Below are 19,341 nucleotides of genomic sequence, written 5' to 3' on the forward strand. Positions count from 1 at the left end.
TGAATGGAAGGAGCGCTGAAAGGTGAAAATTGCTCTGGTGGTCAGGGGGTAAAACCCCTCAGTGGTGAAGTGGTTAAAAAAAAAATGTAAATTAAATATTTATAAAAAAAAATAAATCAACATGGGGGAGCGATCAGACCCCACCAACAGAGAGCTTTGTTGGTGGGGAGGATCACTTGTGTGCTGTGCGGCCCTGCAGCTTGGCCTTAAAGCTGCAGTGGCTCATTTTACTGAAAATTGCCTGGCCCTGCAGCTTGGCCTTAAAGCTGCAGTGGCTCATTTTACTGAAAATTGCCTGGTCACTGGGGGGGGGGGGGTTAGCACTGCGGTCCTCAAGAGGTTAACTGCTCAGAGGGCACAGTTCAGTCACCTGTGGAAAAGGTAGGGCTGTGGATTAGGGTCGAGGATACCTGGAGGCGGTGGTTTCATAAATGTCTGAGTTGGATGATTTTTGCACCCACTCCATAGCCATGCAAGGGCTGTAGAATAGGAGTCGAGTAATTTTGGGTACCCGAGTCAGAGGTTTCATAAACTGAGGAGTTTAAAGGGAACCTAAACTGAGAAGGATATGGATTTTTCCTTTTAAAGTATTACCAGTTGCCCGACTCTTCTGCTGATTCTGTATCTCTAATACTTTCAGCCATAGCCCCTCAACAAGCATGCAGATCAGGTGCTCTGAAGTCAGACTGGATTAGCTGCATGCTTGTTTCAGGTGTGTGATTTGGCCACTACTCTAGCCTTAGAGATCAGCAGGAGAGTCAGGCAACTGGTATGGTTTAAAAGGAAAAATCCATATCCCGCTCAGTTTAGGTTCCCTTTAAGTGGGATGATTTTTGTTCTGACTCCACAAGTCTGGGAAAAGGGCCCTTACATACAAGCTTGCAGCCAAAGCAATCTGAACCCCTGATCAGTAGGGCTGGTCAATACGATGCAAATCCCTTAGAGTTGATGCAGGATTATGCAAAGTATGCAAATTTAGAGCTTGAAAAAAGATCAATTGAATTCCATTAAGGTGGATTCTGGTCCACATTCAATATGCATAAATTGCAGATGGAATTTATATAATCCTGCATGAACTCAAAGGACTTTGCACCTTATTGACAGAGATGATGCAAGATTATGCAAATTCTGTATGCAAATTTATGCAGCTTGAATATGGACCAAATTTTACCTTGATGGAATTTAACTGGTTTTCAAGCTGCATTAGCATCCGTTTGCATAATCCTGCACCAACTTAAAGTTATCTGCTTCTCACGGACCATTCCTTCAAGCCAGCATAAACATTCTAGGTTTAGAAACCCTAACGCCTTAGGCCCCGTTCACACTTGCGTTTCTGTAAAGAACGGACCGGAATCGGAACCGTACGGTTCCGTTTGCATACGTATTGATACGGCTGCGATCCGGATCAGTTTGGTAAAAGAGATACAAACTATATAAATATTGTTGGGGTCTGGGAGGTCAGCAGAAGGTGCACATGTAGAATCCGGTCCTCCGCTGTGTAGGGCCTCACCTCCACGTCCGACATATACTGCCAAACAGCTCCAGCACAAGTCACTGCTGCTCCACTCCAGAAATGCTGGGCCCATGTGTCCCCATCCAAAATGGCCACTAGAAAACGCATAGGAAGTGGGGTAGAACGTCAGGTTTTTTTTTTATAGCCAGTGTGTTCTGTGCTTTCTGTTTCCCATTGGTTTCTATGCACGGATGGTGCAGTCAGGCTCCAGTCCGGGTGCGTCGGCCGGATGATCCGGACCCAAAAATAGAGCATGTTGGAAAAGTGTCCGGAGTCCGGATCCGTTCCGTACAGGACGGACACGTGTGAACGGCCGCATAGACTTTGCATTGCTATGCGGAACGTCCGTTCCGTTTGTACAGTATACGGTCCGGATCCGATCAGGCGAATCCGGACAGCGAACGCTAATGTGAACCGGGCCTTATACAGACTTAAGACAAGACAACCATTTCCCAACAGGGTTCAGGACGTTATACCTCAGGTTACAGTTCGTGGCCCAAGCTATACAGACATGTCACTAGCCTAAAGACTAAAAACAAAGCACCCCTTAAAGCGGATCAGAGAAAACTAACCCTAACAAGTAACTTGTCTATATATCTTCAGGGCTGTGGAGTCTGCACAAAAATCTTCCGACTCCAACTCCTCGGTTTATGAAACCACAAATCAGACTCCAACTCCGGGTACCCAAAATGGCTCCGACACCTTAGTCTAATACAGGGGATCTCAAACTGGGTGCCGCGGCACCCTGGTGTGCCTTGAGCACCTGCCAGGGGTGCCTCGGCGTTCATCCCCATCCTTTTGGGGGTGCTGCTGAATAAGGGTCGTGACAGCATTTCAGTAATTATTTTTGCTGAGGGGTGCCTTGAAAAAAAAATAATTCAGAGCCATCAAGGGTGCCCTCAACCGAAAAAGTTTGGGAACCGCTGGTCTAATACTTAGCAGGGCTGTGGATTTTGTACAAAAATCAGACTCAATTTATGAAATGGACTCAGACTCCAATTTCGAGTGCACAAAATTACCCAAACTCCAAACCCCTGTATATCTTCTCTAAAGTTTAGATAGTTTAAACAGCTTATCTAGCTGCAAAAGTTTTAAAAGTTTATGATTATTTATTCCTGTGATACAATGAGGGCAGCCATGTTCTGTTGGTCGCATTATCACAGGCTAAGGGTTGGAGACGCCATCAGCTTGCCTGTGTGTAAATTCAGTCCCCTCTCCTCCTCCCTCTGCCTCTGACATCAATGGCTAGTAACACCTCCCCCTCCTCCTGTCCAGACTGAGCTCCTGTAAGACTTTGCTACGGTCTGAAAATGCTAAGGCACCCTGAAAAGCTGTGGGCGAGGCTTGTTTAGTTTATAGGGAATTAAGAGTATTAAAACAAAAATGTATTTGGCTTGAGGAATGCCTTATAAACTACATGAAAGGAACAATTATGCAATGAGTAAAAGTTTATCTCGGATCCACTTTAAGCCAACATGACAATACTACAGTGCCAAGGAGCCCAGGTCGGTGTGGAATAGCCGGGTGCTTCCCAACCTGGCGGGATCCCATGCACAGCGAAGCCTGGCTCAGAACCGGAGCACAGACGGAAACAGGCTGCCTCTCCCCCGGAGTGCATCGCATGTTCATTGGGAACCCGGTGGTAAATCATTCGTAGACCCGGTTCTGGGTCAGGGTTCCATGCCTAGCAGAGCAGCTGCCTCGCTGCACTCTAAAAGCGTTCTGTCACTATATAAGGTGGAAACCCCATGCCTGATCTCTCGCCGACGAATCAAGGGCAACATATACGCATGCACACTAGATTCTCCCTTGAGGCCATCTTTAGAGACCCCTCAGTCAAATTTCATCTAAAAAAAAAAAAAAAAAAAAAGTGTACAAAACTAAGAACTGGAGCCAAGAAAGCAGTATTTTAAAGTCTGAACCACTGTGCAGTCAGTGTTCTGTGGAACTGTAAGCAATGCTACTCCAGATTAACATTTGTTAGATGCTGGCACTCCCCCATATCCTCCTCTATTTATAAAGGCTGACAAAAAAGAGTTTTCATGATAAACTATGCTTGCCAGGAAACAGAAAGGCGTTTAAAGAAATGTGTGCTGTTTACTAAACATGAAACTCCACTTGTTTGAAGAAAGTAAACTTGTCATGGAATATTAATATTGTATTGCAGTGTATCCTTATACTCACAGACTTTAGTTCCAGATCTTCAGGAAGCTGTCCCATGACCCTGTTGCCACTGCCATACCATCATCTGTCACGCCCAAGCAACTTACACGGTTATCATGACCAGCAAGGACACCTAGAAAGCAAGCAAGGATGGATCGGGTGAGCTTGGCAAGGCCTGAAAAGGTTAAGGCATTAACACACTGTCTGCTGAGCTCGGCAGTAGACAACATAAGAAATGCATGAGTAGTCTTGATGGCCTAAATAATTCACAATGCCATCAGAAAGCTTGCTGCACTAACAGCTGGTCAAACTGCTGGAAGCTATTCCAGACCACATTTGCGTAGACAAAAAGCAACACGGCAGGCCACCTACCCAGTTTTTTTTTGTGCGCACAAAAAAAATAATAATTTCCAAATTTCTTTCAATTCAAATTTCTATAAAGCAATCCGTGGAATGGATGTGAACATTAAGCGGTCGCAACATTTCTGGGAGCCCCATGATTTCTAGTTACTCCCTTGTATGTGCTTGTCGGTTGATGTAATTTCATTCTTTGGCTGGTCTAGTCAATAACCTGTCCAGAAGATATGCAATTGCAAGCCATTGGAAAAGCATCTATAGCTTCATTTTTCATGGACAGAATTAGAAGTTTTCAGAAAGGTTGTAGTAAAGCAGAACATTGGTTTTATATAGGAGAGATGGGATGTTCATGTGAATCCTCAGCTCGGAGTGTACAGAAGTTGTGAGATTTCCATGGCCTCTCTGGTATAAATGCTAAAGCTGCTAAAAGGAGGAGAGACAGTAATCTATAATATAAAAGCGTGTTGCAACCCGCCCATAGCACCGCCTCCCATCACATTCCTCAATTCTGATACTGGTTATATATATGCAATTTGACCGTCCCATTGTACAATCCCTCAGCCTATTTACCAGCAACCATAACACACAATGTGATTTTTCCATCACATCTCTTCTCTATCTGACACCTGCAATCATGATGCAACTATTCCATTGCACAATCTCTCCCATTTTTTTCCACTCTTTACCATTATCTTCCTCCATAATAAGTATATACCTTACACTTGCTATCAGCAGCATAGTCCAATCACCTGAGCCTTGTTGACCTACCAAGCAGCATAACCATATTTACATAAACACTAACCCTTGCGTACACCTTCGTATACTTTAGCATACGGTTGCGGTTAAGCTTCCACAAACAAAGCCTGAGTCTCTTTAGTAGCTGCTGTATATCTGCTTGCAGACCTATGTACAGTATTGTAGAATAAAAGAGGTAATGGTGCTGTCTATGTCATCCAGTTGGGAACGCTCTCTAAATACAGGCATAATCTTTAGTGGCTGTTAGAGGCAATAATACTAATCTAGTCAGGTTTACAGCCATACATACAGTATTTTCTAGAGGTTAATAATTGACAAAATTAAGCTGTCTAGTCAATTTCATGTGACAGCCAGATAACCAATATTGATTACAAGATAAAATTTGTGACAGCAACTCCACTGTTACAGCAGCATGCTAGATGTATAAATGGAACCAGTTATGGCTTAACCTTTCCACATGTACAAAAGCAGACCTTAAAGTTAAACTTCTGCCATCTGGGAAAAAGAAAAAAAAAAGTTTCACCTACCTGGGAGATTATACCAGCCCCCTGCAGCTGTCCTGTGCCCATGCCTGTTCTCTACAATCCTTCGTTCTCCCGCTGCAGCTTAGTTTCGTTTTTGCAGACTGAGTCGGCGGGCTACTGTACCTGCACAGCCCTGGCAACTTGTACCCTTGCTTGCGTTGCTGTCGACAATAGTGAGCAAGAATCCGCGTTGCCAGGGCTGCGCAGTCGGCGTCACCCGTTCCCTCAGTCGGCTAAAACGAAACTAAGCTGCAGCGGGAGAACAGAGGCTCGTAGAGGCCCAGCACAGGCACAGGGTGGCTGCAGGAGGCTGGTAGAAGCCCCAGGTAAGACACTTTTCACATGGCTTAAGTTTCCCTATAAGGGCCTGTTTTCATCAGTGCTGAATTTGGCATGAATCTGCAGGCGAGAGGGACAGGGAAACACTGCCTATGTTTTCAATGGCTTTGCCATCCACATTACACTACTGTGGGATGGTTTGCTGCAGATTACTGCAGCAGAATCCCAAGAGCCTTGCATGGCACAGTTTAGCAATTCGGGCTGCCCCTTTGTTTCCAATTTGGCCGCAACACCTAATGGAAACCAGCACTAATGGTCATATTGTGATGAGCTGAGTCCCCTTAGTAAATGTTTGCGAAAAAGGCCAGGGAAGCAGTTGCTCACATGGACTTTTTTTAAATTTTAAAATGTTAAAAACAAGCACAGACTTGCTGAAAGGGTCAAACAAGCAAGTCTAGGTTCATACTTTAAGTGTCTGAGTAATGCTAAATTATTACACCTGTTTCTGCTGTAATAAGGAGAGATTACCAGCCAAGAATGTCTACGCCAGTGCTCTGATAAAAGAGCTGAAACTTGCAATGGTAAAGCAAGTCAGGCTTATTCCATACACTTCTACGTAGCCAACTCATTTGTGTTGCAGTGTGGCTACTTTGTGACCAGGAAAGATATCAACATTAACAGAATAAAAAATAAATACCGTATATACTCGGATACAAGTCGACCCCGTGTATAAGTCGACCCCGTGTATAAGTCGACCCCCCAAATTTGACCCTCACAAGGTGGATTTTTTCAATTATTCAACTATAAGTCTATGTAATTATATGTGAGCCAGCCAAGTACGTGCCTCCAGTATAGGTACCCAATATTGTTACCCCCTGTATAGGCTAGGCAGGTAGGTAGGTGCATCCAGTGTATGTAGCAAGGTATAGTTGTCCCCAGTATAGGAAGGTAGCCAGTATAGTTGCCCCTAGCATAGGTAGGTAGCCAGTATAGATGCCCCTAGCATAGGTAGGTAGCCAGTATAGATGCCCCAGCATTGATAGGCAGCCAGGCATAGTTGCCCCCAGTATAGGAAGGTAGCCAGTATAGTTGCCCTTGGCATAAGTAGCCAGTATAGATGCCCCAGCATTGATAGGCAGCCAGGTATAGTTGCCCCCAGTATAGTAAGGTAGCCAGTACAGTTGCCCCCATGTATAGGCTGCAGCGGTGGGGAGAGCGGGCATGGAGGCAAACATCTCACCTATCTTCCATCTACTTCCTCTCCCAGGCATCCCATGCGCTGATACCAGCGTCTCCTGTGATAACATCACAGGAGAGACGCTGGTATCAACACAAGGGAATGCGTGGTAGGTGGAAGATAGAGGCTGTGGTGCGATGTTTGCCTCCATGCTGCCCGCTCTCCCCACTGCTGCACCTGTCCGTTACCACATCCACCGCTGGGCACAGTGTGCTCTCTTCTCCTCCACTCACGCTGTAACTTCCGCTCCAGACGTCATGTGACATCGGGAGCCGGACCATCTCTGAAGGGGGTAGACGCGAGTGAGGTAGAAGAGAGGACGCTGCGCCCAGCGATGGATGGTGAGTATCCACACACCTCACATCCATACCCCCCCCCCCCCCCCCCACACACACACAGTCTGTAAGTCGCAAAATTTAGGACTATGTGTCTAAGTCGAACCCCCCCCCCCCCCCCCACTTTTGTACTTTGGGTCAGTCCTAAATTTTGAGACTTATACCAGAGTATATACAGTATATCTAATGCGGTTACCTGCTCTGTCAGCCTTAAGTGTGTCCCACACATTGCAGTTAAAGTCATCATATCCGGCTAAAAGGAGGCGTCCGCTCTTGGAGAATGCTACTGAAGTGATGCCACAGATGATATTGTCATGGGAATAGACCATCAATTCCTGGTCTGCACGAAGGTCAAACAGCCTGCATGTGGCATCATCTGAGCCAGTGGCAAAAGCATTACCATTAGGGAAGAACTGAAAAAAAAAAGAGAACAGGTTTACAATTACCGTGGAAGAATTTTATACCATAGGTGAATGAATCCATTAATTCATGAGTTTCATAATATATTAAAAAACAACTGTAGTGAGGTATATGGAGGCTGCCATATTTCCTTTTAAACAATACCAGATAGTAGGACTGCCAGGCAACTATTTTGCTGCAGAAGTATCTGAATAACACCAGAAACAAGCATGCAAATCTGGTCAGATCAGACAATGTCAGAAACAGCTGATCTGCTGCATGCTTGTTCAGGGTGTATGGCTAAAATTATTAGATGCAAAGGTCAGCATGACAGCCAGGCAACTAGTATTGCTTAAAAGAAAATAAATATGGCGGCTTCTATATCCCTCTTTCTTCAGTTGTCCTTTAAGGCAGGGATCTCATTTGATGAAATTACAGGCTTTTTCCGCAATCCAAAACAGCAAGTAAGGGGGCCACCTGCGATTCAGTGTGATTCAGTGTGGTGTTAAATATTATAACCTATACTACTTTTCCGAACAATTAGTGCAATTCCTCATTGAAATTATCTGGCTACTGTAAAACGCCTGCGTTAAAAATTGCAAACGCACACATTAAACAGAAAACCACTTGTGAGGAATAGTCTGCAGATCCCAGAGACAAGTGTAATCCCTCCCTCAAGGAACCTTTTGTATATCTGTCTTGTGGTACCCATATACACTGTACAATAAAAACTTTCAATTTTTCCATTTAGATAACTTTGTGACTAATAAACCCTACAAAATCAGTCCGAGGCCTCTCCTTTTATGTTAAGCCCAATCTACACGATACAATTCTTTGTGCGATTCGATTACAATTCTATTTACGATCCGATTAAATCAGACATGTCCGATTGGGATTCGATTCAATTCGATTTACCATTGTTTTGCAATGGCAAATCGAATTGAATCTCGAACGAACATGTCGGATTTAATCGGATCGTAAATAGAATGGTAATCGAACCGCACAAAGAATCGCATTGTGTAGATTGGGCTTAACATTATAAAAGGAGAGGCCTCGGACTGATATTGTAGGATTTGTCAGTCACAAAGTTATCTAAATCTCCTTTCAGTTAAAACTCGACAGTCTGACCAGCAGGTGGAGCACTAAATGATTACATTTTGATGTGATTTTTTTATTACTAAATCTAAAAAAAAAAAAATTAACATTACAAAGAGCGAATATAAAAAGGACTATAGCTTCCCTTCAAATACGCTTAAAGAGACTCCGTAACAAAAATTGCATCCTGTTTTTTATCATCCTACAAGTTCCAAAAGCTATTCTAATGTGTTCTGGCTTACTGCAGCACTTTCTACTATGACAGTCTCTGTAATAAATCAATGCATCTTTCCCCTGACAGACTTGTCGGCCTGTGTCTGGAAGGCTGCCAAGTTCTTCAGTGTTGTGGTTCTGCTATGAACTCCCCCTTCTGGCCCCTCTCTGCACACTGCCTGTGTATTATTTAGGATTAGAGCAGCTTCTCTCTTCTCTCTTATCTTTTACAAGCTGGATAAATCATCCTCTGAGCTGGCTGGGCTTTCACATACTGAGGAATTACAAACAAGGGCAAAGCTGTTTGCAGGAAGAAAAGAGCAGCCTGAAACTTCAGTGCATGGGGGAAAGAAACACACAAATGATCTCTTGAGATTCAAAAGGAATGCTGTGTACAGCCTGCTTGTGTATGGATGTATTTTCTATGTGTGGACATACTGTACATCAACCAACTTCCTGTTTTGGTGGCCATTTTGTTTGTTTACAAACAAACTTTTGAAAACTGTTTTTAACCACTTTTAATGTGGCGAGGATCGGCGAAATTGTGACAGAGGGTAATAGGAGATGTCCCCTAACGCACTGGTATGTTTACTTTTGAGCGATTTTAACAATACAGATTCTCTTTAAATGTGTTCAAACTGCTGTTGGGTGTACTCATGAATAGTATCATTGTTAACAGCTTGGACAAATTATATACATATTAGAGATCAGAATTCAAGATAGATCACAGAGACACGTTTTTTCCAAACATCTAGTAGGTGCATCTCAGAATCATCTCAAAACTGGCTCGCTTGCAACATGGACTGGTTAAAAGTCCCCAAACTGCTATGCAGCCAAAATCATTTTGTGGGAAGCTGAGGTATCTCCTCTGAAAATACTGGTAATAATTCTACTTCCCTATTCATTGTTTAGACTCAGAGTTCTGATCATTTTAGCAAAAAATAAATAAATTTGAAATCATTCTGGTTTGCATGCAAAAGGACACAACCTAACACCAAGTTGTTTCCGGGGTAAAGGTTGCAGGTCATATTTGCAACTGGCTATAACGATTCTCTTGTATCCTGTGATTCTTAGGCCCATGCTGCTCATATATTTTTGCTGGCAAGTACTAATACATTTGCGCAGTACTACAAGTAAAAGAATGAGACATAGCAGTGGGTCAACACAAAGCCATCCTTGAAGAAAACGCCTGCTTTCACTAAACTGCTACATGGAATGGCCAAGTATTACAGTATACTCCACTTAGCACACTTCAGGGGTTTGGGTACACATCCAATTTTACCACTTCCATGTAGTATGAGAGTTTACCTAGACAATCTACCCATAGTATTCAAAAGCTGTTGCTACATGAAGGTGGTAAAATTGACCAATAAAAATGGAATGTGCCTCAGGCTTTAGTTTGTTTTATCTGTGTTTAGCAGCAGTTTGGACACCTCTTCTATGCAGGGTTTGCAGTTTTCAACAAAGGCAAGTAGGATTAATATAGGGGTACGCATGCAAAGGGTAAAATTACACATACCCTAAAGTAAGTGAGTGCAGAAAATACATTGTGACTGTTTAAATTAGCTTTTTATGTAGCATTATACAGCACTGGCATTATGCTAAACTATGCTCCCTGGCGGTAAGCCCAAGCTGAGCTCGGGCTATGCTGCGCAGGATTTCTCAGGCCCTGCTGGGCCGATTTACTTACCTTTTTTTTTTGCAACATGCAGCTAGCACTTTGCTAGCTGCGTGTGCATTCCGATCGCCGCTGTTCGGCTCGCCGCGCCCCCCCCCCCCACCAGACCCCTGCGCTGCCTGGCCAGTCAGTGCCAGGCAGCGCTGAGGGTTGGATCTGGTCTCCCTAAGACGTCACGACGTCCATGACATCGGTGACGTCATCCCGCCCCGTCGCCGGGGGTAGCCCTTCAGGAAATCCCGTTCTTTGAACGGGATTTCCTGATCAAAGATCGCCGGAGGCGATCGAAGCAGGCGGGGGATGCCGCTGTACAGCGAGCTCTAGGCTCGTTACATGATATAAAAAAAAAAAAAATATTTAAAAAAATAGTGTTGCGCTGCCCCCTGGCGGTTCCTAATAGACCGCCAGGGAGGTTAAACAATAAACAGGTGACTGACACAGACACACACTCTGTAGCCCAGCGGTGGCAAACCTATGGCACATGTGGCAGAGGTGGCACTCCATCCTCCCTCTGTGGGTACGCAGTTATTTTTTCCATTCAAAGTAAGTAATTCACCCCTTACTCCCCCTCCCCTCTGAAAACATCCAGTCTAGCACAGCACAGGGAGACTTACAGGTGAAAATCAAGTCCCCTTTCACCTGTAACACTTGAGTAACTGGTAATTTCTGCATTTGATACATGGAGTTGTAGCTGCATTTTAGAATAAGAGTGGCCATTGTACAAGTTTTTTCTTAATGAAAACCAGTTTTCAGTATAAATTGCCATGTTGGCACTCTGTGATAGAGGATTTTGGGTCACAATTTGGGCACGCGGTCTCTAAAAGTTTTGTCGTCATTGGGCTACTGTATAGGTGCTAAATAAAAATACCCAACTTTTCATACCAAGGTTTATGGATATGGCATACAACTTACACAGATAGCATTAATGTCAGACTCATGTCCTGTGAAAGTCTGTCGACACATTCCTTCTCGGATATCCCAAAGTTTGGCTGAGGCATCGCAGGCCCCAGACACAAAGCACCTGGAATCTGGAGCAAGGGACAGGCTCATAACATCACCAGTGTGTCCAGTGAAGGTGGTTGTCTGCTGGCCGGTTTCAATGTCCCACAGAGCGCTGCAATCAGAAGGGAAGAGTCAATTACAATAGTAAAAAAAAGTGCACATTAGGCCTGAACGATTTTAGGAAAAGATTGATTTGCACGATTTGACAGAAATTGCGATTTCGATTTTGTACACGATTTTTGCTACACAACGATGGATGAGATCGCTCTGACCATCCAGTCACTCTTCTTGGCGGGGGACAGTCTGCAACAACTACTATTACTGCGGTCCCCTCTGTCTGCCCCGTGTGTGCTGATGGCTGGGGAGTGACAGTCACACTGACACTGAAAACATCACCTCGCTGCAGCTGCTGGCTGGACAGCTTCTAGCAATCACACAAGTATTCCACGTCTCTCCCCTGAGCACTGATAAGTTACATGGGGAGTCACTGCTGTCATGTCACACAGTACTGAGCAGTGTATAGATCGGAAGTCAGCTAGCTATATGTAGAGGTAGGGCAATAGGATTATATATATATATATATATATATATATATATATATATATATATATATATATATATATATATATATATATATATATATATATATATATATATATATATATATATATATATATATATATATATATATATATATATATATATAGCTGTGTGATTGCTAGAAGCTGTCCAGCCAGCAGCTGCAGCGAGGTGATGTTTTCAGTGTCAGTCACCCCCCCCAGCCAGGCTGCAGCAGCACACATGGGGCAGACAGAGGGGACCACAGTAATAGTAGTAGTTGCAGACTGTCCCAGTCAGGTAGAGAGCTACAGAAGTGTTAATTACTGTGCTAATGGCTTTCCCGGGCAGCATGTCTCCGGATCTTTTCATCTTCCAGGGGTAGGGGCGGGACCAGCCGTACTTCCTGTATCTGCCCCATTCACCAGCCTGACTGTCACCCGGAGAGAGAGGGGGCATGGTCTGATTTGTTAACCCCTCACTGGCCTCCTCTCCAGCAGCTCTCTGTTTTATTTACATAGGCAGAGCATGTACTAGCGGCAGAGAAAGCCGCAGTAAAACCAAAGCTCTGACGTTCAAGATTGTCTTAACCTTGATCATGATTTTCAGTTTAAAACCGAAAATCGTTCAGCCCTAGTGCACATTTAAGTAGTTTGTCTTAAGTAGTTTGGGTATACTTAAAGGACAACTAAAGCGAGAGAGATATGGAGGCTGGCATATTAATTTCCTTTTAATACCAGTTGCCTGGCTGTCCTGCTGATCTGCTGCCTCTGATACTTTTAGCCATAGATCCTGAACAAGCATGCAGCAGATCAGATGTTTGACTTTGTTAGATCTGGCAAGATTAGCTGCATGCTGGTTTGTGGTGCGATTCAAACATTACTGCAGCCATATAGTCCAGCAGGGATGCCAAGCAAATGGAATAGTTTAACTATTTCAGCCCGCAGGGATTTTTCACCTTATGCAGAGCTATTTTCACCTTCCATTCATTCGCTAATAACTTCATCACTACTTATCACAAGTTATTGACCTATATCTTGTTTTTCCACCACTAATTAGACTTTTTGGGTGGTACATTTTGCTAAGAATATTTTTTTTATAAATGCATTTTAACAGGATTAACAAGGAAAAAAATTGAAAAAATGCATGGTTTCTCAGTTTTCTACCATTATAGCGTCAAAATAATCGATGCTACAATAATCAAAACCTATGTATTTTATTTGCCCGTTTGTCTCGGTTATTAAAGCATTTAAATTTTGTCCCTATCACAATGTATGGCGCCAAAATTTTATTTGGAAATAAAGGTGCATTTTTTCAGTTTTGCGTCCATCACCATTTACAAGCTTATTTAAAAAAAGGTTTGTAGTATACCCCCTTCACATGCATATTTAAAAAGTTCATACCCTTAGGTAACCATTTTCTTTGTTTTTTAATTGTAATTTTTTTTTCCATTAAAAATTTTATTTGGGTAATTTTTTGGTGTGGGAAATAAACAGTTAATTTTAAATGTTAAAATGTGTGTGAATTCCCTTAAAAAATGTTTGTAGATGTAGTTTTACTATTTGGCCACAAGATGGCAACCTTGAGTTTTTTTTTCCATCTTGTGCATCTCTCTAATCTGAAGCACAAGGAGGACGGGAAAACTTTTTTGCAGAAAGACTGCGGCCTCTGGTAAGAGACCATCGGTTTTTTCTGCTGGGGGATTTTCATTGGTGATCGGGCACCATGTTCCCGTTCAAGGATCACAGGGCTACCGGGGAACAGCACGTGAGCACGCCCGCGATCACACGCCGAAGTGTGGCACCGCAGCAGGGCAGGCGCCTGGACGTGAGGATCACGTCTGGGCGGCTGAAATGGTTAAAAGGCAATAAATATGGAAGCCTCCATGTACCTCTCACTTTAGTTGTCCTTTAAAGTTACTAGAAGTGTTAACCTTGTTCCTTTTAAACGTAAACCTTTGTAATCAGCCACTGAAATCACTAAAGGAAAGGAGGGGAGCATCAACTCAAGAACTAAGGAGAATTTAACAAATATTTTCCAGAGTGATAGGATTATGAATTACTGTTCTGGATATATCTGACATTGTTTCCCCGTATAAGCAACACCTGTGGCACATGGCAAATACTGGTACAGAAATGCTACGTAGAACAACCCTTTATTCTGATGAAGTGATAGGCGTACCTTTCAGGATGCCCAAACTGAGGGCCAGTGCACAAATAAAAAAGCTAGCAAAATCGCAAACGCTACGTGGTTTTTTTTAAAGCGATTTTAGACATGTGCCTAGCCATTTTCTAGGTATGCCTAGCAATTTGGGAGCACTTTTGTGTAGCAATTTTTAATGTCTTTTTTTTTTTTTACAGTCCAAGCTGGAAGTGAACAGGTTTTTAAAAAACCACTTGGAAAATTGCTCTGTCCTAGTGGTTTTCAGAGCGATTTTCCACTTTTCCTATACTTAACATTGAGGCTGAATCACCTTCAAAATAATAAAAAAATAAATAAAAAACACATCGCTCTAATGTAATCAGTCCCATACAAATACATTAGCCAAGCACTTTTTCGAAGCACTAGCGCTTTAAAAAGCACTCAGAAGAGCTTTTGGTGTGCACCAGCCCTAAGATAAGGAGACTGCCATATAAGTTTTTTTTTTTTTTTTTTTACACATTTTATTTGAAAAGTTTAACAAAACATTTACACCCCATAACACAAGATCTCAGAAACTTCACCGCATTTAAATCCATAACTTTTCACATTTGAAGAACTTAAATATGACCTGCGCATAATATAAGTGATGTTTTGGCATCCCATATTGGCTATGTACCTCCTGGAATGACAACAGTTTGAGACAGACCATACATTTTCTATTTTGGTGATTACCTTATCCTCCTATTCTAAAAAAAGCTTTATGCACTATGCTTGGGTGGGAGAGCCCAGGTGGTCCCATAGTGGCATATACTTTGAAATGCAGAACAGTAGGCCAATACTTTTTACCTTCCTTCCACACTGGCCATGTGTCTGGTCAGTCTGCTATGCTTCAGTCTCAATAGTAAATCACTACATTTCATATGCAACAAGGCCACCGGTATCCACGGTGCAATCAGGGACGGATCTAGACCAAGTTGCGCTTGGGGCAAGGTCAGGTTTTGGAGCCCAAAGGTCAGGTTTTGGAGCCCAAAGGTCAGGTTTAGGCGCCCAAAGGGTAGGTTTAGGCGCCCAAAGGGTAGGTTTAGGCGCCCAAAGGGTAGGTTTAGGCGCCCAAAGGGTAGGTTTAGGCGCCCAAAGGGTAGGTTTAGGCGCCCAAAGGGTAGGTTTAGGCGCCCAAAGGGTAGGTTTAGGCGCCCAAAGGGTAGGTTTAGGCGCCCAAAGGGTAGGTTTAGGCGCCCAAAGGGTAGGTTTAGGCGCCCAAAGGGTAGGTTTAGGCGCCCAAAGGGTAGGTTTAGGCGCCCAAACTGCCATTCCCCATCCAAATTGTGCTGCCTTTTTAAGAATTCAACAAACTGCGCCTGGGGCAAGATACCCGCCTGCCCCCAAACCGTCCCTGGGTGCAATGAAATCCTCCTCTAATTTGTAATTTGAATGCATACTCGTCTGGCATAGCCAGCCTCTAATGTGTCTAAATAGACATGCCAAGTGATATGTCCTAATTTGCAGGTGTACCCAAAACAAACCAAAATAAGCGGTCTGTGCCTACAAACTACTGCAATGCCTCAATGAGCAGATCTAGTTGCTAGGGTCTGAGGAGGCAGCATATGGTCATGCGCAAAGCAAATGTCTCTACTTGGATACAGGCTTTAACCTTGGTGGTAAGATTCTTTCTAGATTTTAGGGTCTAAAAGCTATGCAATTGTTTTTGTGCTTTTAGACCCTACAATCCAGGTGGAAACAAATAATTGTACCCCAGATAGATTCTACAGCAGCACCTGTACTAGCTCACCTCCCTGGGATCCAGCACTACATTTCTTCCTCCTCTCCTACCGGCTGCGTTCTCTATGGTGAGATCGCCATCTGTCAACACGACAGGCGGCGATCTCACCTGAGGGATTCGAGAGCCTGAGGAGACTGTCTGGATCCTGAGGATTAGTAAGAGTATGAAGTGCTGCTCTGCAGTAATCTGCCCGGCGGTTACAGTTAGGGAGATTAAATTATTCTGTAAACCTTAGCATGTGTGTAGATACAGTACATATGTATTCATCCTACTCACCAAGTGGTGTCTCCAGAGCTGGTAATAATTTGGTTATCATCCAAAAAGCGACAGCAAGACAGATAGCCTAGAAGAAAAGAAAAAAAAAAAAAACTTTAAAGTAATGGTGTTCAGCAATATATTGAACATAAAATAAACCTGTCTGTCCCTACTGGAATTGTGAAGCTTAGAACTACATATCCCAGAAAGCATAGTTCTGTTTTCCTAAGTATCTGCTTGGATATGTACGGATATGATACGGAGACGCAAGGACTGCTCCTTTTCACCATTTCCTAACGAATGCACAAAATGCCTATGAAGGAAGGTATTCTGATTTAATGTTGCTCACAAACCACTTGTTCATATTGTTTTGCAGGAGACCAAGTTCTGGATTGTTTGATCCTCATCAGTGCATGGCATGGATTAATTTGGCTCTATGGAGTAGGGCTTGTAACACCGTATGCATGTTGGATTATTATGGCTCTGTACAAATTAAGCTGACATTGCAATCCAGTGGTTCTGGAGGTGTGTTTAGCTTCTAAGGGCCCATTTCCACCATAGCGAATCCGCATGCGGTGTCCGCATAGGCAATACAAGTGGATGGGACTGTTTCCACTTGTGCGTCATGCGGGAGCGTTTTGGTGTGCGAGGGAAATCTGCACGGCAGAGCTGTCCGATTTCGCGTGCGGCTGGAATGTGTGCGATTCGCCCGCAAATGCTTTCAATAGGGAAATCGCATGCGGTTTTGTCATGCGTTTTTTCCCGCGATTTCACACGGAATCTAATGTACACAGGCAGTGACATGGTCAAAATCGCATATTACCTTAGCCATTCGAAATCGCGGGGACACCCGCATGCGGAAACGCATCCGCATAAAATTTCGTCCGCGGTGGAATCCAGGCGATTCCGCCCGCAATAGTGGCAACGGGCCATAAGGGCAACAATGGTTAATTTGCATATATTCAGCAGTGATGCACTGGGAGACATCTCAAGCTCACTCCAACCTGAATTATCGCAAATTCTGTTTTAAGAAAGCAAACCCTTGTGTAGAAACAGACAATGGCCTCAATTCACTAAGCTTATCTCCTGTCTTTAATAACGTTTCTAGAGTGGTCACCATGGTGATGAGGCATGTCGTATTCAGGAAACATTTTACCTCAGGAAAACCTAAAGTTAACTCTTCTGTCTTTAAGTTAACTCTTCAATCCTTAAAATAACTCCACAGTTAAAGACAGGCTGTTTATTAACTGCGTGTAAAAACTACAGAGGAGGTAACTTAAGGAATAAAGGGATAAGATAACTCTTACTGTGTGGAGGTAAGTTTTCCCTTGCCTTATCTCCAGCATGATCTTAGTGAAATGAGGCCAAAGTAAGAATCAGAGGCTTGTGAGGAAGAATGGCAGTGAAAGCAGTTTTCAGCAGCCACTACATGCAGTGTTCTCCACAGAATTTTTTTTCCAGCTAGGTGGATGGTGGGTTCCATTTCATGTGGCAAATGCTACCTCTCCAACATGAAAGGCAGCTAACGGTACATCCCATGCATTAAAGGCAGCTAACAATACATCTGATACATGAAACGCAGATAGCACTTTATCCCATACATTAAGTAAAGCAAGTGTTCCTTCCAACAAGCAATGCAGCAGCATAAAATGTGGCAAACATCTCAAAAACGCATGCACGCGCTCGCTCACACACACTTCCAGGACACGCTGAAGCTGTGGTCCGCAGTACATGGAGTGCTTGAAAAAGGCACATACAGATATAAGATTACCATCAAATCTGGGTAGTTCCTGAACAAAATATGTGAATGCCAAGTTAATGTTATCCTGTCAGGCTGTCAGCAAATGGAAGTAAAACCAAAAACAAACCTGCTGACAAGTGAATAATCCATTCCCATAAACATGATACTTGATTTGCTGAAACAGCTCATACTGGGGCACTCACAGCTCCTCTACTAGAACTGGATGGCAGAAAAAAAACAGGGGCCAGCGAACCAGGCTGAGGACACCATTTTCAGAAGACTACACATGCAGGGGCAGAGCTACTAAAGCTCTCCAGCCCCCTGCTGTTTGAATACAACACGTCCCCTGCCAGGTGATTGGACAGCGGGCTGCGGTCTCCCGACAGCTCAGCCTACCGGGCTGCGTTCTCCCAATAGCTCAGCCTCATCGTAGCTGAAGATTACCAGCGGCGAGTGCCGCCCACAAGTTGGCAGCTGTATCAAGTGATTGGGCAGGGGGCGGTGTTGATGCTAACAGCTCAGCCTCAGTCCATAGCTGCAGGCTGAGCAAGGCTAGGGCTTACAGGCTAGCGGCTTTTAGCGGTGAGCTCCGCCCACAAGATGGCGGCTGCCGCATTGAGCACCCGGCGGCCGCGCATTACTAATATTCAGGAAACTCCTGCTGGGCACCCCAGAATTTACATATGGGGCACCTCAGCCAGGCGGCCGGGAAATTTAAAACAGCCGAGCAGCCCGCCCACTTAATGAGCCCTGGGGAGAACACTGCACATGGGTAGACAAATAGGGTGGTAGACACTTCCTTTCTGTGCTATAGACAGTAGCACACCTATAAATCTAAAAGGCAGTTGTAATATGAACAGCGTGGGCGCAGTGCTGCGTGTGCATATTACAACCACCACTGCGTAATGACAGGGGAAACGCATGCGTGTGCGGTGGACATGGCAGAATTTGTAAAGATTCAGGGGTTTACCTCTATACACTGTTTTTGTTTGATTAGGAAAGTTTAGGCGTTTTCTGTGGGAGATGCATTTTATAGGTGGGTGGTAAGGAAGCCTCCATCATGGATGTTATATGGAGTGGATTAAATGTGTTCAGCACTGAGTTTTAGTGTAAGTAATTTTGTACATAGTGTGCACCATTTCTGCAAAATATATGTATACTGAATATCAACTATTGTTTTTGCAGTGCACTTTTTGAGAAGGTCAGATGAGCTAAGGGCAAACACGATGTGTCTCATATCTGACTCCATCTAGTGGTGTCTTGAAAAACAGCGGTATCATCCTTGGGGCACATCTGGCTATGGGGAGGGGAGCT

At 43.8% G+C, this 19,341-nt stretch overlaps 1 protein-coding gene across 3 annotated transcripts in view; it reads right to left on the bottom strand.

Annotated features, from left to right (window-relative positions):
• Positions 1-19,341, bottom strand: part of GNB1 (G protein subunit beta 1) — a 137,224-nt gene that overhangs the window by 4,475 nt on the left and 113,408 nt on the right. For all 3 annotated transcript variants that reach the window (XM_068240644.1, XM_068240646.1, XM_068240645.1), the window contains exons 7-10: positions 16,308-16,374; positions 11,462-11,663; positions 7,361-7,577; positions 3,698-3,809 (exon numbers count right to left, since the gene is read on the bottom strand). In XM_068240644.1, the coding sequence (XP_068096745.1) occupies positions 3,703-3,809; positions 7,361-7,577; positions 11,462-11,663; positions 16,308-16,374 (593 nt within the window). In that variant the 3' untranslated portion in view covers positions 3,698-3,702. The remainder of the gene's footprint in view (positions 1-3,697; positions 3,810-7,360; positions 7,578-11,461; positions 11,664-16,307; positions 16,375-19,341) is intronic.

Source organism: Hyperolius riggenbachi, chromosome 6 (genome assembly GCF_040937935.1).
Source record: "Hyperolius riggenbachi isolate aHypRig1 chromosome 6, aHypRig1.pri, whole genome shotgun sequence".
In the NCBI taxonomy this organism is placed as follows: Eukaryota; Metazoa; Chordata; class Amphibia; order Anura; family Hyperoliidae; genus Hyperolius; species Hyperolius riggenbachi.